Source organism: Aulostomus chinensis, chromosome 21, assembly GCF_037954235.1.
Source record: "Aulostomus chinensis isolate RoL2024-O1b breed Wild chromosome 21, RoL_Achi_v1.0, whole genome shotgun sequence".
Taxonomy (NCBI): domain Eukaryota; kingdom Metazoa; phylum Chordata; class Actinopteri; order Syngnathiformes; family Aulostomidae; genus Aulostomus; species Aulostomus chinensis.
The window spans coordinates 177691-200000 of NC_141340.1; the positions used below are offsets into that span (position 1 = coordinate 177691).

General features: G+C 46.7%; 3 protein-coding genes across 7 annotated transcripts in view; all 3 read right to left on the reverse strand.

Annotated features, from left to right (window-relative positions):
* The window catches only part of LOC147241229 (piezo-type mechanosensitive ion channel component 2-like), a 33356-nt gene extending 28817 nt beyond the window's left edge, over positions 1-4539 (reverse strand). The window contains exons 1-2 of the mRNA XM_086191734.1: positions 3903-4539; positions 487-582 (exon numbers count right to left, since the gene is read on the reverse strand). Coding sequence (XP_086047860.1) covers positions 487-582; positions 3903-3969 — 163 coding nt within the window. The 5' untranslated portion in view covers positions 3970-4539. The remainder of the gene's footprint in view (positions 1-486; positions 583-3902) is intronic.
* Positions 4540-6203: 1664 nt separating this feature from the next.
* LOC147241230 (guanine nucleotide-binding protein G(olf) subunit alpha-like) lies at positions 6204-16365 on the reverse strand. 2 transcript variants are annotated; one of them, XM_086190709.1, is made up of 13 exons: positions 16122-16365; positions 12631-12771; positions 12498-12570; positions 12181-12235; positions 11972-12091; positions 11241-11338; positions 10910-10964; positions 10763-10836; positions 7873-7931; positions 7652-7772; positions 7088-7218; positions 6895-6959; positions 6204-6809 (listed from the first exon to the last, which is right to left on the reverse strand). In XM_086190709.1, the coding sequence occupies exons 2-13, from the start codon at positions 12764-12766 to the stop codon at positions 6663-6665; spliced, it is 1134 nt and encodes a 377-aa protein (XP_086046835.1). In that variant the 5' UTR covers positions 12767-12771; positions 16122-16365; the 3' UTR covers positions 6204-6662. The 2 variants fall into 2 exon arrangements, with proteins under 2 accessions (XP_086046835.1, XP_086046834.1); XM_086190708.1 differs by having other exon boundaries at positions 6895-6962.
* Positions 16366-16410: 45 nt separating this feature from the next.
* Positions 16411-22310, reverse strand: part of sycp2l (synaptonemal complex protein 2-like) — a 16384-nt gene continuing 10484 nt past the window's right edge. For all 4 annotated transcript variants that reach the window (XM_086191926.1, XM_086191924.1, XM_086191923.1 and 1 more), the window contains 5 exons: positions 19535-19692; positions 19346-19428; positions 18238-18337; positions 18081-18139; positions 16411-17992 (listed from right to left, as the gene is read on the reverse strand). In XM_086191926.1, the coding sequence (XP_086048052.1) occupies positions 18086-18139; positions 18238-18337; positions 19346-19428; positions 19535-19692 (395 nt within the window). In that variant the 3' untranslated portion in view covers positions 16411-17992; positions 18081-18085. The remainder of the gene's footprint in view (positions 17993-18080; positions 18140-18237; positions 18338-19345; positions 19429-19534; positions 19693-22310) is intronic.

Here is a 22310-nt window from a genome sequence, read left to right on the forward strand (position 1 = left end):
GAGTCATTTCCTGCTTGTAGCCACAACAACTGGGGCCTCAGCGATATTTCTGTTCACTTGTTTCCTCAGGATGGATCCATCAACGTCCTAGTGTCACCTGGGACCTACTGCAACCTTGTGTGAGAGAGAGAGAGAGTGTTTGTGTGAGTGTGTGTGTGTGTGTGTGTGTGTGTCCACACAGACAAGTTGGGTCTGGTCTATTTCCTGCAGTCAGATGACATCACTGCGTTCCTCAGGCAGGATGTGGTCGTCCTAGCATGTAATTATGTTGGTGATGTCAACAGGGTCTCACCAAAGATGTCAAGTTTGATTCTCTGTGACTGATTACAACTCCCAGGATGCACCACGGACCATCATCATTTGGTTCTTCTGTTCCTAAATACTACGTAACCCATGAGCCTCCTCTGCTTTGACTGCAGGGGCAGGTCATCTGCACTACTGATCAGTAGGTCTCAGCATGGTGTAAGTATTGATCAGTTTTGATACCTGTGGAGGACGAGACGGAGGGTTCAGGCAGCAGCGGCAGCACCAGCAGCAGGAGGATGTAGACCAGAGAGAAGCCATTATACCGCAACAAACAAGCTGCAAACAGATCAATCAATCAGAAATCTGTCACTCAGCTGATCCATCAATCAGGTCATCAATACTTTGAATCTATCATCAAACATGGATCCATCAGAGGGATCAATCAATGACCAATGACTTTAGTGATCAAGTAAGACCCTGATCAATTATCCAGGAGACACATAAGCAGACTTTTATTTTGATGAAAACTCTTTCAAAATAAAATTTTGAGTTATAGACAAGCAGGAAGTGACTGAGTGTCCTAAAAAAACTCACACTGAGACACACACACACACACACACACACACACACACACACACACACAGACTTTATTTACAGGGGAGAAGAGAGCCCTTCTGTTTTAGTTCCCCTGCGTGCACACACACACACACACACACACACACACACACACACACACAGCCAGATGTTGTTACCTGAGAAAGTGGAACCAATTTGTGTGTGTGTGTGTGTGTGTGTGTGTGTGTGTGTGTGTGTCTGTGTGTGTGTGGTTAGCGGTATATATAAACACACACTCCTCCCCCTCCGAGTGGAATGTGAAGCAGTTGAGAGACGAAGCTGAACGAGCCGGGAGCTGGTTAGCCAGATGCTAATGATGCAGACTTCTGGTCAGTCCTCAGTCATCACGACAACTAACCCTCCATGGCTGACAGTGACATCACTGACCTTTGCCCTGTTTCATCATCCAAGCATTCAGGTTTTCTGAAAAATTTCAGCCATATTTCACGTGCCATTGAGTTTCTGGTTTTTGGTAACACTGTGGACAGTGTTCTGGTAAAACAACCTAACAGGCTACACCTTCACTAAGAGACTGTGGCTATCACAGCAGTGGCTATGGGAAGCTTAGTGCCTGGCTGATCAGGGAGCCTTTTTATCTATAAAGACTTAACTTAAAGCGGCCCGGTGGAGCAGTGGTCCTCACTGTGGCCCCCCAGCAAGAAGGTTGTGGGTGGAGCCCCGGCTGCAGCACGGGGTCTTTCTGGGTGAGTCTCCATGTTCTCCCTGTTCCTGCTGGGTTCTCTCTGGTACTCCAGCTTCCTCCACAGTCCAAAGACATCAAGAGGGGACCAGGTTAATCCAGACTCTAAATTGACCGTAGGCGTGGCTGGGAGAGCCAATGGTTGTCTGTCTCTATGTGTTGGCCCTTCCATGGACTGGTGACCTGTCCAGGGGGAAGGCTGCTGGGATAGGCTCCACCCCCACCACCCTGAACAGGAGAAGAGGGAGAACATGGAGGGATGGGTGGATGGATGGAGGGATGGACTTAACTTTCTTTGAACACTAGGGGCGTATATTCCACAGAGCAGAGGCCAGACCTGCGCTGCGTCCGAATAGCCAAGCAGGTCTGATGGTAGGTCTCAGGGCAGGTCGGAGGCTGTCCCAAACCACAACTGGCGTGAGTAGCGACCTACTTCACAACCTAAAGTCCAGCCTAAACACGTCCACATTGTAGGCCGGTTCAGGTGCATCCTACAGAGCAACCTATGGCCCACAATGCACCGCGGACTTCTTCTTCGTCCCCTAAAAACTTGTCGACCCGTAAGCCAAGTTAGCGCCACCAACAGTCTCCCATTCTGATGCAACACCAACATTTATAGTCGTTGTTGATGACTAAAGGTGTGTTCACACCAAACGCGACACGGTGTGAACACACCTTTACAGGTGCGTTAATGTGCTTAATAATAGAGAATGAGTGAAAGGTGCGTTCAGAGTGGAGTGCAGTACCACAGTCAGGCCAGCAGGTGGGGCTTTCGTTGGTGCTGTCTACCTATTTACGGTATCTGTGCTCTGCCAGCAGAGGTCGTGCTTCACCACCAATCTTCTGGGGTGTCTGAATGGTGCCACCGTATTTAGCATGTAGGAGTAGTATGTAGCTGTAGTTCATAGCAGGAGGACGTAGGCTGGTACTTGGCAGTTCGGACGCAGCCATGGTGTCAGCAGATACTGGTCTGCAAGCTGCCGTGGTCCAGTAACCATTTTCTCCTACCATTCATAGCTGGTATACGCTCCATATGTGACAGTAAACGCATCGCACCAAATGCAGGTTCAGGACACCTCAGGGTCACCAGAGGGGGAGTCTGGATCCAGGTCAGCACAGCATCAGCAAGTTATCGAACATCCTTACCCACAATTCCACTCATCCTTAAGAGACTTTCATCTCAACTAAAGCCCTCACATGGTCAGCTTTGAAGGCCACGCCCACCATTTAGAAGCCACCCCCACCCAATCCATCCATCCATCCCTCCATGTTCCCCCTCTCCTCCTGTTCAGGGTGGTGGGGGTGGAGCCTATCCCAGCAGCCTTCCCCCTGGACAGGTCACCAGTCCATGGCAGGGCCAACACATAGAGACAGACAACCATTGGCTCTCCCAGCCACGCCTACGGTCAATTTAGAGTCTGGATTAACCTGGTCCCTCTTGATGTCTTTGGACTGTGGAGGAAGCTGGAGTACCAGAGAGAACCCAGCAGGAACAGGGAGAACATGGAGACTCACCCAGAAAGACCCCGTGCTGCAGCCGGGGCTCCACCCACAACCTTCTTGCTGGGGGGCCACAGTGAGGACCACTGCTCCACCCACAACCTTCTTGCTGGGGGCCACAGTGAGGACCACTGCTCCACCCACAACCTTCTTGCTGGGGGCCACAGGGAGGACCACTGCTCCACCCACAACCTTCTTGCTGGGGGCCACCGTGAGGACCACTGCTCCACCCTGCCGCCTCCACCCAGTACATTTTATTAGATTTCATTCTGAAATAGTGGGAGGAGCATAAAATAAAATGGGCTTAGCCTCTGTGACAGATCCATCTACACTCAGGGAACACTTAAGAGAGTAGATTCATGTTTGACAAGGTGGATGAAAAGGTCAAAGGTCAATAAGTGCAGGTTGATATAGGTGATGTTCAGTGGCATCCTCCTCCTCCTGGATGATATCATGTGACTCGTGGAACCATTATTTATATTGATGTTAACATTTTCAAAAGTTGCAAATGTTTAACTGAACCCAGCCACTAATCAATGTATCAGGTCATCCACCCTAAATTGGTTCCAGTTTATGAAACATGGAGACGTTCTTTTAACAGCCCAACAAACAAAACTGTGTCCAGCATCTACTGACCGAGCAGCCGAGGAGCTGATCATAATTCTGAGCTTTGATTATCTCACTGATTATCAATGATTTCATGACGGATAATGGAAATCTTCATTGATCAGGGATTTTTTGCTTTATTTCAGAGCCTTTTCAGTCTCAAATCTTTTGATCTTGATCCGGATCAGAAATAGACTTTTCAACAGACACAAGTCGGCCAATGAAGGGCTCCTACCTGCAGTCAAACTCAGCGGCAGCAGAACCCTGAAGACCAGACTAACTGCCAGCTCCGAGGACATCATGACTCGCTTCAGTCCACCCCGATCCGCACTGATCCTAGCAAGTCCGGTGTAGTTCCTTCCTCACGACCCACAAGCGGTTTGTCAGAGATTTCCGTGCCTAACGGCGTAGCAACAAGTCCGGCTGACGGCGGCGACACACCTCATTGTCATCCTCCGTCCTCCAGGGTGTCAGCGCCAATTGACCCACTGAAGATTTGAGCCAGCGGGTCCGTCCGTTCTCCCTCTCGCTCTTCTCTTCTTCAGGCTGAAGGTTCTGATCTCCAGCGGTCCAACGAGACTTAAAACAAAGTTGAGTTCAGCAGAAAAAGTGAGAAAGTTCCTGAGTTGATGGGGTTTTAGCCACAAACAACAACAAAATAACTGCTGCTTCTTCGTCCCCTTCCTCTCCAGTGTTTCTTCCAGTCTTTCTTTTCGCTCCTGAAAAACACCGGACCTCACTGACCCGCCCACTGGATGACGGGCGGCTGGCTCCGCCAATCAGCAAGCTGAATCACTTCAGCTCGGCCTAAAGGGTACTGAGATCTGAGCACAGCAGAACTCTAAATGTCACTGTTGTTATTATGGTGATGATATATTATCGTTATAAAACAAAGTGACCTTTTTAAATGTGTAAACAAAACCCTGTAATTACTCTGATCCAGCCATTCATATGAAATAAATCAACCTTGTTTTATGACATCACTCAGACAACAGTGTCCCCTAACATCACCTAAAAACATCACCTGATAGTGTCCCCTAACAGTGTCATTGTACCTAAAACATCCACTGGCATGCTCCTTTACAATGTTCCCTAACAACATTTAATTCAAACATTCCTAATGTCGCCAAACAAGGTCCCAAAACAATGTCCCCCAAGTCACCTAACAATGTATCATTAAAAACTCCCCAATAATGTCCCCTAACAACGCCCCCCACCTAAAAATGTCAACTAAAAACATTTAATCCAAGCAACCCCAACAATGTCCTCTAGAAATGTCACCAAACAATGCCCCTATAATGTCACCTAACAACGTCCCTCAATGTTACTTTAACACATTTCCTAGTAACGTCACCAAAAATGTCCCCTTACGTCTCCTCAAAATGTCAATTTAAAGCATCAGACTAACATCACCTATCAATATTACCTAACAGTGTCACCTAATCCTAATCCAAGCTGCTTCTGACTCACTGCAAACTGATCCAGTGAGAGCCAATGCAACCCCCCCCCCCCCACAACCATGACTATGTCCAGGAAGCTGTCCAACTAAAGGAAAAGGAATTCCATCCATCCATTCCTCCATCTTCTCCTGGTGAGGGTGGTGGGGGTGGAGCCTATCCCAGCAGCCTTCCCCCTGGACAGGTCACCAGTCCATGGCAGGGCCAACACATAGAGACAGACAACCATTGGCTCTCCCAGCCACGCCTACGGTCAATTTAGAGTCTGGATTAACCTGGTCCCTCTTGATGTCTTTGGACTGTGGAGGAAGCTGGAGTACCAGAGAGAACCCAGCAGGAACAGGGAGAACATGGAGACTCACCCAGAAAGACCCCGTGCTGCAGCCGGGGCTCCACCCACAACCTTCTTGCTAGGGGGCCACTGTGAGGACCACTGCTCCATCGGGGCACCCCAGGTACCAAGTGTACATCCTAATGCTTAAACCTGCTCTTCCTTATGGACAATCTATAACCAATGGTACAGAAATCCAGTGATAATACATCACTCAGGTTTCGATCAAGGAGACTGTTCCTCCTAATCCCAAACTTCCAAATGTCTCTATGTCCCTCCATTTGTGCACTGAAATCCCCAAGTAAGACTATGGCCTTCTCTAGAGGTCTGCTGCACCACCACCTCTCCAGTAGCACACCAGACCCCAGAGGTTCTCCCCACAGATGAGTTTTTGGGAAGAAGGAACAACAGTGTTGCTTCTTGGAGCTGAGCCTCGGTGGCTCCATTGCAAACCCAGCCAACAGACCCTTGCTGACCAGCCATCCCTCCATGCCAGGCTCCAGAAGGGGAACCTAGGCAAAGCTGCACTTTTCCTTTGATCCCATCAGACTTCACGCCAAGTAATGTCACCGTGACTTGAAGAGGGGACGACTTTGATGAAAACGACATGGCAGGAAACATCCTTGCTGTCATCTCTAAGAACAGACGTGGTGGACGGGGATGTGTTGGTCAGTAATGGCAGGCTGAGTCGGAGCAGCTGTTTGTATTATTTATGTTTATAAAACCAACAATCAGACTTTATGGTAAACAAGAAAATATTTATTCCATTCAACTTTTAGTGAAAAAAATAATTAAAGGTAGGCAGGATGTTTTATCAGGTACATCACCATTAGACCTCTTGTCCAGTCCAGAATGGTGTGGAGTGGCGTCTCATGCATTTTGAACAGAGCATTCCTAATAAAATGGCCCAGAGTATTACAGCATTATTGATCAGACAGTAATAGCTAATAATCAGCCACAAAAAACAATCAGCTGAAATGTAAGAGGTTTAGAAATATTTAACAGTGTAAATTGCTGTCAACTAAACTGATTAACTCCCTCAATCCCACACCACACAATGAAAGCAACAGCAGGAAGGTACTTGTCAATAATCAATCATTACTAATCAGTTCAGCAGCATGAGTATCACAGAATTATCAATTATCTATCAGAACTTCAGTTAAACTTCTATAATCAGCTTCCTCAGTCAATAGGGGGGTGTGGCCAATCACAGCAGCTCATACTGTCGCAGGTGCATCCGTTGGATGATGTCACGACAGTCATTGAAGACGCGACGTATGTTCTCTGTGTCAACGGCGCAGGTAAAGTGAGGATAACAGTAATGTTTCCCATCGCCGCTCGCCGTGCTGATCCTCTGAGAGACAGACAGATAAGAGAGACAGACAGGTGTGAGAGAGATGCACAGGTGAGAGACAGCAAACTTGTTTGTTTCTTCTCACCAGAAACTCATCTCTGATGAAGAACTTGGCTCTTGTCACTCTTGGATCTTCATCAGAATCTGGAACTGCTACACACACACACACACACACACACACACACACACACACACACACACACACAGTCAGGGTGTTCCAAGGTTGGGTCCCCAGAATAGACAAGATGACTGGTCAAGTGTGTGTGTCTGTGTGTTACCATCAGGAGGGACTGTGTAATTGCAGTATTCAGGGAAATAATCCTCCAGTTTTGACTTTCCAGCCAAGATTTTATCAGCTAGAACGTCCTGTTTGTTCAGGAACAAGATGACCGAGATCGTCTTCAGAAACCTGCAAATCAGAACTGATCAAATAAAACAGCAGAGAGGGTTGACTACAGCCAATCCCGGAGCAGAGAGGGTTGACTACAGCCAATCCCGGAGCAGAGAGGGTTGACTACAGCCAATCCCGGAGCAGAGAGGGTTGACTACAGCCAATCCCGGAGCAGAGAGGGTTGACTACAGCCAATCCCGGAGCAGAGAGGGTTGACTACAGCCAATCCCGGAGCAGAGAGGGTTGACTACAGCCAATCCCGGAGCAGAGAGGGTTGACTACAGCCAATCCCGGAGCAGAGAGGGTTGACTACAGCCAATCCCGGAGCAGAGAGGGTTGACTACAGCCAATCCCGGAGCAGAGAGGGTTGACTACAGCCAATCCCGGAGCAGAGAGGGTTGACTACAGCCAATCCCGGAGCAGAGAGGTTGACGTCAGTTAATAAGAGAACCTGTTGGTCCAGATGGATCTAAAAAGGTCCAGAGATTCTCGCAGTCGATTGGTGGAGTTGTCCTCTCGAATCACCATGTTGTAGCTGCTGCTCGCTGCCACAAAAATGATGGCTGTCACATCTGACCAATGAAAAAAAACAAGTCTGTAAGTCACCTGATACAAATCACCAAAACAGAACTCTCTTTGACATGAGTTAAATGTAATCAAGTTGTTTTTCACCATTGAAGCACTGAATCCACTTCCTGCGCTCATCCCTTTGTCCTCCGACATCAAACATACTAAAGGATGAGAGAAAGAGAGAGATGTCGTTCAAACAGTGATGAAACGATTATCATTCACAGTCTTGAGTCAGTAAAGGGCCCTAATTTATAAAGATTGTGCTCCCACAAAATTATGTCACAAACTGTGTTCTGCCCCTTTGCACACAACAGTTGCGAATTGTAAAAAGAAGTTTGATGGAAGAAGATGGGGGACTTGTATGTTACTGATTCTCAGATTCTCTAATATTCTGATTAACTTCCAAACATCACAAGACTTTTGTGTTTGTTGTGAGTCATCATTGCTCCATTAAAACATTTGAATTTGTAATTATATGAAGGTCTAACTGCTTGGTTGGCTACACATTACTTACCTGAGGCATAATCGGTAGCAACAGTCTTCCTGCATTTAATCACTGGTGTTGAGCCTTGTCAACTGTCTAGCTAGCAATGGCTGCTCCCTCTCACTCTCCTCTCTACTGCTTGGTGTGTCATATTTTTAGTAACTCCTCTGCCTCCGTCAGTAATTCAGATACATGTGATAAATGTAGTTTGCTTGGAAGGCTGGAGGCAGGGCTTATGGAGAATGAATCAGACTGGGAACAGCTCTGCACTGGGGAATCCAAACAATTAGCCCCTAGAGCTAGCCAGCTCCTGTCAGCTGATGCAGATGGCCCTAACTTAGCTTGGACTAGTTGTCCCCCGACAGTTCCTGAGCAGCTGGGGAGAACTAGAACTAGTACTTGTACTGTGCTTGGACCAGTCCTCTTCACTGTATATTTGCTTCCACTAGGTCACAAAATAAGGAACCACTCATTTGTTCATGTTACACAGACGACACACAGCTGTACTTATAAATGCATCTACATGAAAAAAGTCAGCTGGCAGAACTGGTGGTCTGTGTAAAGGAAATAAAAATACTGAGTACACACAATTTACTATTACTGAATTCTGACAGAACTGAAGTTTCTAACATCTTAGAAACATCTTGTAGGTACCCTGGATGGCACCACCCTGGCCCCCAGCACCACCGTAGGAACCTAGCAGTTCTCTTAGACCAGGACCCTTTGACTCCCACATTCAACAAATCTCCAGGACGCCTTCTTCCATCTACGTAACATCGCTAAGATCAGACACATCCTGGCTCAAGAAGACGCAGAAAAACTAGTCCCTACTTTTGTCACTTCCAGGCTGAATTAGTGTGGTTCCTACCATCAGGCTGCACCAACAGTCACTAAAGACTCTCCCTCTGCTGGTGTACTGACCAGGACCAGTAGAAGAAACAGATCTCTTCTGTGCTGGTTTGTCCAACTGGATCCCTGTCAGATCCACAATAGAATTCTAGATTTGTCTTCTGATATCAAAGAGGCTCCAAAACTATAATGGGAGGAGGGGCCTCCGGTTATCATGCTCTTCCCCTGCGAAACCGTCTCAGTCCCAGTCCTGGACTACAACCAAATCTCTATGTTAAAGAATACACTTAAGACCTTCCTTGGAGATAAGGCTGACAGTTAAGGGGTTTGGGGATAGCCCCGCCCCCTAGCTCTTCTGCTATAAGCCTAGACTAGCAGGGATCTCCCATGATGCACTGGGCTTCTCTCTCCTCCTGTCCTCCTTCATGTCTCACAGCTGCAGGTCACTAACTGGACTTCTTCCTCTGAGTCCTGGTGCTTCTCACCTCCCAGATCCCTGAGTGATGCGGCCGGAGGAGGAGGCTGCAGACCTGCAGAGCCTCAGGCTGACACCTCCTACATTAGTACTGTTACGAGTAGTACTACCACTAGTAGTACTGGTACAACACCCAGATACCTGACTGATGCTGCTGGAGGAGGAGGAGTCTGCAGAGCCTCAGGCTGACACTCTTTTGCCCAAACAGCAGCTGAGGGAAAGCAGGGTGCATGTGAGATGTGCGTCTGCTGTGATGGAACACCATTCCTCAAAAGCACGAGAAGATTTTTTGGTGAGACGCATGCACCTCTAAAATACAAAGACAACCAGTCTCCCAGAAAACTGCGGGTCTGCTACAAGTGTCAGTTCTTTCAAATTTGAGCTGGAGACTTTACCGTTTGCCACAGCCTTTTATTAAATCAAATCTGAGCTTCTAATCAATATCTCACGCTGCACTGTAACTTGTAATCTCCTGTTTTATCTCCTATTTTAGCTCGCTTTTATTTCAATTTATCTCCAATTTTAGCCCTTTTAATTGTTGCGTTTCTCTGTGTTGATTTTATTGCCTTTACACTTCGTATGTTTCCTTGTTTGATGTAAAGCACTTTGAATGCCTTGCTGTTTAATTGTGCTATACAAATAAACCTGCATGCCTTAAGCCCAGCAGATATTATTCCTGCTACAGCTGGTCAAAGATGTCAACTGTTTTAACGTTACCATGGTAACACCTGGAGGAAGTGATGTCCAGGTTAGTTGATGTTTCCGAGTGTTCTTGGTTTGTGGACAGGAACTACAGAGTTTGGTGTATGCACACTTTGGATTGGAACAGAGCTAGTGTCACTCCTACTGACATTATTGACAATGCTTAAATGAAGATGTCACGGTTATCATATTCACCATACTCGTTTAGCATGTTAGCATGCACCACAGGTCTGTGCAGCTAAATGCTACTATCTGCGAGCCAACACGCTTGACATCACAAGGCTAACATGATATAGTATGCTTAGCATGTTGACTATGCATGGGTTCTAACATTGGCTGTGTTGGACATAATAATGACCAGTTGATGCCACCACATCATAATTCATTATTCTCTATAGCAGCCTTCAGCCTCTCGCTTCAAAGCTGTTGGGATAGAAAGATGATTGGTGAAGGTAGATGTAAGGGCGGGGCTACATACTCACTGGAAGTTGACCTTGTCCACCTGAAATCTGGTTTCAAAAATCCCAGAAGTTAGAACTCTGCAACGCAATAAATCCTGCAGAAGAAGAAGAAACGCGTTGATTTATGAGTCACTGTGACATCTGACAACTGATTGGTCCATTTATTACCTGGTCAGTAGGTGTGTAGTCGACCTTCCTGACTGAGTTCAACCTGTCCAGGAAGCTAGAACACACACACACATACACACACACACACTAATGCCATGCAGACTTGGTTTAGGTCCCCAGAAGACAAACGAGGCCCCACAACATCAGGAATCCAAATACACCAATCACAGTGCTGCAACCCTGATGGACCTCTCACATACATTTGGAGGTGGGGAAAACAGAAGATGGTGCCTATGATTGGCTGGAAAGGCCTATGATGTCACAAAAGGCACTTTCCCTCTGTTGTGTTGTAGTTCATGCATGTGTTTGTGTGTGTGCTTGTGCGCCTCACTATTTAGCACAGTCAATCAGCTGGTATTCGTTGGAGCGTTCATAACATGCTTTCACGCCGTCATCCTCCCACAGCTTCTGAGCATGCTCAAAGAAATCCTAGGTGGAGAAATGTCATTATTTTAGTGAGATGTCACCCCCCCCCCCCGACTAGTTATAATTATTTCCTGCTCAACTTCAATCAGGGTTCAATTTTGTCTAATGAAATTCTAAAGAGATGCATTCAGGCAATCCCAGGTCATGTGACAGTCAGCCAACCAGCAACAGCGTCATGGAGTAGACAGCAAAGGGAAGCTGTTTAGAGACACAGGAAGACACTTGTTTTGTCTCATTGGAGTCCTTGGAGACGTGAGCTGTTTGGATAATGAGGCCTCAAGTGAGACACACTCATGCAGGTGTGTGTGTGTGTGTGTGTGTGTGTGTGTGTGTGTGTGTGTGTGCACGCGCATATGTGGTCCACAGTCATTCAGAGGCGTGTGTGGTCCCATGTTCTCTCATTACATCGTGTGTCATTAACATGAAAACAAACAAGTAACTCTCCTGATGCTGCGCCGCCTTAAAGGAGCCATCCGCTTCTAATGGTTCTGTTTTCAATTTCACAGGATGGTTGTTACCTCACAACAGCATAACATCATGATGAAGACACACAACTGCTCAAACACTTGAATACCACTGTGTTCGGTGTGTGTGTGTGTGTGTGTGTGTGTGTGTGTGTGTGTGTGTGTGTGTTACCTCTGTATACTCAAAGTCAGACAGCGGTGCGATACTCTTGATGTAGTCAACTCGGAACTGGTTTCCAGGGTTACCCAGAGGAACGGGTGGCGTTAATATGCTCATGGCTGACACAATGGTCTGACAAACACACACATCAATAAATCTGATGCATCCAGGTGAGGCACTTGTGGTTATATGATGTCATGTGATGTGGTCTTGTGACCTACCACAATGGCGTCCTTCACATTCTTCCTGATGTCTTGAATTTTCTGCTGCTTCTCTCTAGAATCAGGTTAAAAAATAAACTGTGTCAACAGTCCGATTCTGGTAGCAGGTCAGCAGGTGACCAAGGTCGCTTCGCATCACAAGATGTGTCACTGTGTTAACTGCTGCAGATCACCACTATTGTGATGCTGTTCATCCTTTGTGGCGGTAGTTGGGTTTCCTGTATGTGTTGAACCTGCTTCCTGTTTCAGCTGATTTGTATACCGCTTGAGCAATATTTCACCTTTCAAAATAAAAGCTGTCAACAAAAGTGACTCACTCAGCGTTGAAGCCGTCTACGTGAAGAATCCTCATCTGCTTCACAATGGTGCTTTTACCAGATTCTCCCGCTCCTGAAGACACATGGACAGTAAGACAAAGCAAGCCAGACAGACAGACAGATAATGTCTCACCTAGCAGCAGCAGTCGGTGTGTTGCTTTATATGCTTGTCTCTCTTTCTGCAGCTGCCTCTCAATCTTCTTGTTTGCTTCTCGTTTGGCTTTTTCATCCAGTCGTTCTTCCTCTGTTTTCCCTCCCAAACAGCCCATCGCCCCTGCAACCAGTCAGACCACAAACCATCTGCACCAATGTGACCAAGCAGTCAGAGATCATCAGCCCTAATACACCCCAGCCTCAGAGACCAACAGCACCCACATGCTCCAGAAATCAGAGACCGTCTGCACCATTTCAACCCAGCAGTCAGAGACCATCAGCCCCCATACACCACGTCAGTCAGAGACCCTCAGCGCTGATCCGCCCAGTCAGAGACCCTCAGCGCTGATCCGCCCAGTCAGAGACCCTCAGCACTGATCCGCCCAGTCAGAGACCATCAACACTGATCCACCTCAGCACTGATCCGCCCAGTCAGAGACCCTCAGCACTGATCCGCCCAGTCAGAGACCATCAACACTGATCCGCCCAGTCAGAGACCCTCAACACTGATCCACCTCAACACTGATCCGCCCAGTCAGAGACCCTCAGCACTGATCCGCCCAGTCAGAGACCATCAACACTGATCCACCTCAACACTGATCCGCCCAGTCAGAGACCCTCAGCACTGATCCGCCCAGTCAGAGACCATCAACACTGATCCGCCCAGTCAGAGACCATCAACACTGATCCACCTCAACACTGATCCGCCCAGTCAGAGACCATCAACACTGATCCACCTCAACACTGATCCGCCCAGTCAGAGACCATCAGCACTGATCCGCCCAGTCAGAGACCATCAACACTGATCCGCCCAGTCAGAGACCATCAGCACTGATCCGCCCAGTCAGAGACCATCAGCACTGATCCGCCCAGTCAGAGACCATCAACACTGATCCACCTCAACACTGATCCGCCCAGTCAGAGACCATCAGCACTGATCCGCCCAGTCAGAGACCATCAACACTGATCCACCTCAGCACTGATCCGCCCAGTCAGAGACCATCAACACTGATCCGCCCAGTCAGAGACCATCAGCACTGATCCGCCCAGTCAGAGACCCTCAGCACTGATCCGCCCAGTCAGAGACCCTCAACACTGATCCGCCCAGTCAGAGACCATCAACACTGATCCACCTCAACACTGATCCGCCCAGTCAGAGACCCTCAGCGCTGATCCGCCCAGTCAGAGACCCTCAGCACTGATCCGCCCAGTCAGAGACCATCAACACTGATCCACCTCAACACTGATCCACCCAGTCAGAGACCATCAACACTGATCCACCTCAGCACTGATCCGCCCAGTCAGAGACCCTCAGCACTGATCCGCCCAGTCAGAGACCATCAACACTGATCCGCCCAGTCAGAGACCCTCAACACTGATCCGCCCAGTCAGAGACCATCAGCACTGATCCGCCCAGTCAGAGACCATCAACACTGATCCACCTCAACACTGATCCGCCCAGTCAGAGACCCTCAGCGCTGATCCGCCCAGTCAGAGACCCTCAGCACTGATCCGCCCAGTCAGAGACCATCAACACTGATCCACCTCAACACTGATCCGCCCAGTCAGAGACCCTCAGCACTGATCCGCCCAGTCAGAGACCATCAACACTGATCCGCCCAGTCAGAGACCATCAACACTGATCCACCTCAACACTGATCCGCCCAGTCAGAGACCATCAACACTGATCCACCTCAACACTGATCCGCCCAGTCAGAGACCCTCAGCACTGATCCGCCCAGTCAGAGACCCTCAACACTGATCCGCCCAGTCAGAGACCATCAACACTGATCCACCTCAACACTGATCCGCCCAGTCAGAGACCCTCAGCACTGATCCGCCCAGTCAGAGACCCTCAACACTGATCCGCCCAGTCAGAGACCATCAACACTGATCCAACTCAACACTGATCCGCCCAGTCAGAGACCCTCAACACTGATCCACCTCAGCACTGATCCGCCCAGTCAGAGACCCTCAGCACTGATCCGCCCAGTCAGAGACCCTCAGCACTGATCCGCCCAGTCAGAGACCCTCAACACTGATCCGCCCAGTCAGAGACCCTCAACACTGATCCGCCCAGTCAGAGACCCTCAGCACTGATCCGCCCAGTCAGAGACCATCAACACTGATCCGCCCAGTCAGAGACCATCAACACTGATCCGCCCAGTCAGAGACCATCAACACTGATCCACCTCAACACTGATCCGCCCAGTCAGAGACCCTCAGCACTGATCCGCCCAGTCAGAGACCCTCAACACTGATCCGCCCAGTCAGAGACCATCAACACTGATCCGCCCAGTCAGAGACCATCAGCACTGATCCACCCAGTCAGAGACCCTCAACACTGATCCGCCCAGTCAGAGACCATCAACACTGATCCACCTCAACACTGATCCGCCCAGTCAGAGACCATCAACACTGATCCACCTCAACACTGATCCGCCCAGTCAGAGACCCTCAGCACTGATCCGCCCAGTCAGAGACCCTCAGCACTGATCCGCCCAGTCAGAGACCCTCAGCACTGATCCGCCCAGTCAGAGACCCTCAGCACTGATCCACCCAGTCAGAGACCCTCAGCACTGATCCACCCAGTCAGAGACCATCAACACTGATCCGCCCAGTCAGAGACCATCACCACTGATCCACCCAGTCAGAGACCATCACCACTGATCCACCCAGTCAGAGACCATCAGCACTGATCCACCCAGTCAGAGACCCTCAGCACTGATCCGCCCAGTCAGAGACCCTAAGCACTGATCCGCCCAGTCAGAGACCATCACCACTGATCCACCCAGTCAGAGACCATCAACACTGATCCGCCTAGTCAGAGACCATCAACACTGATCCGCCCAGTCAGAGACCCTCAGCACTGATCCACCCAGTCAGAGACCATCACCACTGATCCACCCAGTCAGAGACCCTCAGCACTGATCCGCCCAGTCAGAGACCCTCAGCACTGATCCGCCCAGTCAGAGACCCTCAGCACTGATCCGCCCAGTCAGAGACCATCAGCACTGATCCACCCAGTCAGAGACCCTCAGCACTGATCCACCCAGTCAGAGACCATCAACACTGATCCGCCCAGTCAGAGACCATCAACACTGATCCGCCCAGTCAGAGACCCTCAACACTGATCCGCCCAGTCAGAGACCCTCAGCACTGATCCACCCAGTCAGAGACCATCAGCACTGAGCTGCCCAGTCAGAGAACAGCCCGCATACACCCCAGCAATCAAACTGTCAGCACCGATATGCCACGCCAACATAAATACACATAGATGAAGTTTCATCTAGATTGCCACAGATAAAAAGTGTCAGTCAGAACTTTTACAATACATTTTGCTGATGACGCTCTTCTATTTTTTATCCAACTTTGTTACAACTCTTCAGTTTCCTTTTGCATGAAAGATGCATTGTTATTGAGAATTTTGAAACAGTTTTCTATGTGCACTCAGGCAAAAGATCTGCATACCTGTGGGAGTCGGCGACCAGTAAAGTGTCAGCACGTCCAGGTGAGTCGGCCTCCCCGGCTGTCCATCAAATCCAGAGGAGACGCAGGTTCCTGACTGACCACCAACAATAGCCTAGCGCAGCTCAATCCAAGTCAAGTGGAGTCAAGTAGAGTCCAGAGAGCTATGTGCAACAGCATCAGGGTTCCTGGATGTTTTGGAGGATTTCAGTTGTGTCTCTTTGTTAAGCAACAGGGAGCAAGTCACCTGAGTACGCCGCAACCCCCCCCCCCCCCCCCAAATAGTGTCTCATTAGTCGAGTTGTTGTGTTTTCTTCAGGGAGTTTTGCTTCTTTTCCTTTCGTGTCACTTTGCTGCCTGACAACCAGCAAACACACATTCTGGTCACAGTAGAATGAAAACTCCGCGAATGATTGTTTATTTTTAAAGTATGCTGAGTATCAAAGCATTTTCATTATCATTAATTTTTTTAATCATCACTTTTAGCTACATGGAGTCAGATCAATGAATTGTTGTGTTTAGGTGAGTATGGGTGTGTGGGTAAAGGTTTTCATGAAGTAATTTAAATTTCCTGATTATGTGCTTCTTTATTCTCTGTTAACAGCAAACACCCCATTTTAAGATTTCATGTGCTTGATGAACCACGTAAACAGGTGTAAAGTGGAAAAAAATAAATGAAGCAATGAATAAAGTTAAAAATGCAGATCCCATTTTCAATATAAATTTCTAAATATAAAAAAGTAAATTCAAACTGAGAAATAACAACTTTTACAGATCCTGCAGTGGTGTCCTGGTCCACCAGGGCTGAACGTCACTGCTCTACCTGCCCAAACAGGTGCCTGATCAAAGAACGTTCTAGAGGAGAATGCTGAGAATGAAAACTATTTTGCTATTTCCTGAACACGAGAGTTCATACACCAGCAGCTGATAACTCCCTGGTCTACACCACCTGCGCCACCAGAGCTAAAAGCTATGTAGCCTAAAGTTAGTTTACAGATCAGTAAATCCACAGGTATGATCTATACTGCAGCAACGAGTCGGTTCAGGTCTCACAACTCAAATCCCTACACTCCAATACAAACACCAAGCGCTGACTTGGGCAGACTAGGACAGACTTAGTACGATGGTGAAGCTGTGCCACGTCATGTGGTGCATTATGGAGTAAAATTTGGGAACTAATCAAAAACTTTATACCAAAAACAGAACAGAATATTATCACAACTAAACCACTGTTTCAATTGGACTTTGTTTCCATGACGACATTTTAAATTGATGTTAGAGGGGATTCTGACTATGCAGAATGAATAGATTTATTTTTACTGAATAATAATGGCTCCTGTTGGCCACCCTGATGTTCCTTCGGAGTCACTTGATTTTTGTCTCCATCATGTGGCTGATTCCTGTCATTACAGCTGGCCACACCAGTCCTGTTGCCATGGTATTTTGCTGACCCGCCAGACCAGACTGCCAGCTTTTCCAATAAGTTCACACGTTATAATACATCAAAACTCGCAGCTGGAATAATTGTCCTAAACTCATGACGTAAGCTTGATACATGTTAGAACGTGAGTATTCTTGTGGAATGTTTCAGAACCTAAAACAGGATTCATCCTTCAACACAGAAAAGTTTTCATGTCAAATTCTTTTTCTTTCATTCATGAATTTATCTTTTTAATTGATACATGAAACTATTCTTCATCTGAAAACAAGAAAATCGAAGACTCCCTGAAATGAGCGTTGACTTGACCATCTGGATCCCAAATCTGAAACGTTCCAACGAATCCTTTTCTGACTGGACAACCTCCTCACTCGAGCTCTGTCACTGGCTGGACGCACAGTCCGCCCCCGGATCTGCATTCTCCAGAGACTTCAGTCTGAGGTGAGAGAAACCTGATCCTAAGCCTACAGTGCCACGTGAAGTGGTAAACAGATGCAGACTGGAGGTCAAAAGGTCAGACTGACCCATGCTAGTGTTTGTCACAGAAGGATCCAAGGCGCTGCATCTCAGACTGGAAAACCTCCTGAAAGACGAAGGGGGTGGAGTCAGACCTGAGGCAGCTGGAGCTCACGCTGCTCACTCATGCACTCTTTGGGTGTGAAAGTGTGTGTGTTTCAGTACCAGGATCTGTGTGCTCATGTTGCTCAAGATGGTTGAGTTTTCTTCCAAATGACTAAGTTGGTCAGCGATGCTTTTCTCAAAGTTCTGAAGCAGGACCAACCTGCACACACACACACACACACACACACACAGACACACACACACACTCATCCTTGTACTTATATATTTGTGATGACTTTCATTGACATAATACATTCCCTAGTCCCTCCACCTCCCCCTAACCATCTCAACTGACTGCCTAACCCTGACCCTAACCAGAACCTGATTCTAAACTTAACCCTAAAACCAAGTCTTGACCTTCAAACGGCCCTTTGAAGATGTGAGGACCTCTAAAAATATCCTCACTTTGCGAAATACGTATTCTAGTCCTCACTATGTAGCAAGAACACACACACACACACACCTATCCCAATTTGCACATTTTCTTTTCCTTTTGTCATCTCGAAAGCACCCCTGCATCACCTGTCCATCAGTTTGATCCCACCCCCCTCAAATGGATTAGGTGATACAATGTGACAGGATGTCACCACACATTTTACTCCTTATGGCATCTGAGTCCTGCTGCCTGCTTGTAGCTTCAGTGGACTACCGAGTACTGACCCATGCGGTCCTGGTAGTACCAGACAGCTTGGCTGACTGAGTGTTGAGCCGTGGCTCCAAACTGCGGCGACACTTCAATAGGAGGGTTTATTGCTGCAGTGAAGATGGTGTTTCGTCTTCGCTGATGTTTCATTCAGATGTTCAAGCGGCTGTTACTTTTCCCACTCACCACATTGTCCATATTTTCATTTTCTTTATCACTGAGAGGTCATTTGACGGAGCGGAGTTTTGCCCTCTTGTCTGACTGGAGAACTGCAGTGACTGGGTTCTGGGTTAGAACCAGCTTTTTTATTCAAGTTTGGGTTCCGACAGTACAGCGCCGCCGAGCACACACTCAAATACCAGATGTGTAACTTCTCGTTTGATCATGTGCTGACATCTACAAAGGTGACACCTGTGTGTCCTGGCTCTTCCTCTTTGTCTATGTCCAAGTCATGAGCAGAAGGTCGGCAGAGAGGTGACAAAGAGGGCAGTATCTGTGTTGATGGACAGGTGTGGTGGGCGGTACCTGTGCTGATGGACAGCCATGAGTAGTGATGAGACTTGTTGTTGACAGTCTTTCAGGGACTTAAAAACATCTGCCTCCATCTTCTGCAAGAAGTCCAAAACATAATTCAATTCATCAGTTTTCTAATTGACAGTAAACATTAACGATTTTTTTTTAACCAAGAATCCATCGGTTAGTAAGTGTACTCACATTGAAATGTTGTTCTAGGGTTTCCTTGAAGGTTTTGAAGGCATCTTTGATGTCTGAAGTCATGTTGACTTTGGACTCCACCCTCATTTCCTTAAGGGTCTTGATGGGTAGCCCCACCCCCTCTTTCAAAGGTGACGCCACCCCCTCAGTTGGATGTCCTGATGCAGAATGAGCAGTACAGTTATCAGCAAATTCACTGAAAGGCTGTAGAACCTTTATTTTGAGAAGGATTTAATCCTTATGAGCTGTGAAATTAATGATGAAAACAGCAGTAGGCAACCTAAATCATGTACAACTTTGTGTTTTTGGTCGTTTCAGTACATTGTCCTGTTGCTATGGTTACTCCAGGCATCGTCTCTCCCAGTTATGCTTGTGTTGGCATGAACGTTCATAAATGAACTGCACCTGACTATTTTGCTATTTATTTATTTTCACTGTAAACTCATTCCAAAAACGAAGCGATTGACTCTGTCCCACTTTGGTGACATATTGCTTGATTGATGTAAAGAAAGTGAACAAACTTTGAATTTTAAGTGGTACCTCGTGACTTGACAATGTAGCCGTGGAAATATTATGACAGGATTGACACAAATTTTTATATATATATATATATATATATATATATATATATATATATATATATATATATACACACACATATACATATATATACACACATATACATACACACACACACACACACGTGTATATATTCACACATACATCTGTATGTACATATACACATATGCATATTTGTTTATACACACCTTCTCAAAACTCAAAAGTTTGGCCTCACCTTCTCATTTAATGGTTTTGTCCTTCATGTTCATGACTATTGACACTGTAGGTTCTCACTGAAGGCATCAAAACTGTGAATGTTCACATCTGGAATGATGTCTGTCTCTTACGGCCGTCTCTATCCGAGCGCACAACTCGGCCCAGCTGAAGCGGTGCTGGTGCAGCAAGTTTCCACCAGACAGAGGGAACCAACAGACAGGCTCCATTTGAAAATGCTGCCTGATCCTCAACATCTCATCTGTGATTCTACTCTTCATGTGGATGAAGGGTTCTACAGAGTCAGAACTACCTCGCCTACATTAGTACATGATAAGGGGAAGAAAATGTGCAGGGAAGTGGTCAGCCAGCAAATTCTGCACACAGTGACTTGGTCATGCAGAAGGTAAACAAAGGCAATTTAGATTTTTTTCAGCCTGTAAATCTTGCAAAGGTTATCTGGGACTCAAAGACCAAACCAAAGAGTATTAGGGAGGACATCTAAACATTCGAGGCATTACATCAAAACAAGATCAAGTTCAACCCTACTGTAAAAAAAGAAAAATGACTCAGCAGGCATCCCTAAGAACAAAACGACACAATTTTAAGATAAATTACGGAACATCAACCGGGACAATGTTATGCAAACTCATGACGTAAACACCTGCTGCGCTTCAATGATGAAAACACTTACAGATTTGATGTGGAAATACATTCACCCACTGAAATAACCACGATGGTGCACCGCTTTAATATGGCTGAGTAAAGATGTTCTCCAGCTAATGACGAAAAGAGATCTTGTGCTCAAACACTCCTTAGTTGCAACAACACACACACAGACATACTTATTTTCAAAGGGTTTAGAAATAAGTAGTTAGAGAGTTGCATACTGCAAAAACCTGTTACTTTATGTGACTAATTGCTGATTCAAAAGGGAAAAGCTCAGCACTCTGGAAACATCTTAATATTTTGACTAAATGAGCGACTAACCCTAAAAAAAACTACTGTGGAATTGAACATAAATGAAATAGCTAGTAATGATAATGTGGAAATTGCAAATGAATTTAAAACATTTTTCATCAAAACAGTTGAGGAACTAGCAGAAAATTTCCAACTCGTTAAGTTAGAAGATATACCATGACAGCTCTAATTGTCTTTTCATATTAGAGGTCAATCAAAATGACATCAGTAAAGTTATAATGCAGTTAAGGCATTCTAAGACCAAGGGTCATTTTGGGTTGGATACCTTGTTAATTAAAACACGCGATTCTTTTCTTCAAGTGCCAGTGACACATTTGGTTAACTCATCAATCAGAGCGAATACATTTCCTAAGATCTGCAAAAAGGCAATTACAACTCCCATTCACAAGTCTCAAGCACCTGATCTGGTCTCCAATTACAGACAGATTTCCATCCTACTTGTGATCTCAAAGTACTTGAGAAAACAGTTGCTAAACAACTTGTTGATTACCTTGAAAGCAACCACTTACTGCACCCCAAAAGATTTGGGTTCAGAAAAGGGTGATCAACAGAGGTTGCAACCATTATCCCACAGAAACTACAGAACAGTTATTAGATGAAGGAAATGTAGTAGTGGCAGAATTCTTGGACTTGAAAAAAGCCTTTGATACAGTCATCAACAAAATTCTCCTGAATAAGTTCATAGCATACAATGTCTTACATGAGAAAAATGCTTTGTTTGAATCTTATCCCGAGCATAGAGAGCAACGGGTTAGATCTAATTCTACCTGGTCAACTGCCCAGACTTACCAAATGAGAATTCCCCAAGGTTCAGTCTTGGGTCCTTTGCTTTTAGTTTATATATTAATGATTTGCCTGACATGGTCAGTGAGGTTCCTGAGGTAGCCAACTGGTATCGGAAGGCCAAGCAGTGTGTGGCCATGGCAGTCACTAAGGCAAAAACTCGTGCATGGGAAGAGTTCGTTGAGGCCATGGAGGAAAACTATCGATTGGCTCTGAAGAGGTTCTGGCAAACCGTCTG

Coding starts and splice junctions, on each gene's coding strand:
- LOC147241230 (XM_086190708.1), bottom strand. CDS start 12,766: ATGGGCTGTTTGGGAGGGAAAACAGAGGAAGAACGACTGGATGAAAAA. Junction 12,092..12,180: donor ATGTGAAGGACGCCATTGTG/GTAGGTCACAAG, acceptor TGTGTTTGTCAG/ACCATTGTGTCAGCCATGAG. Junction 7,219..7,651: donor AGATCCATCTGGACCAACAG/GTTCTCTTATTA, acceptor TCTGATTTGCAG/GTTTCTGAAGACGATCTCGG.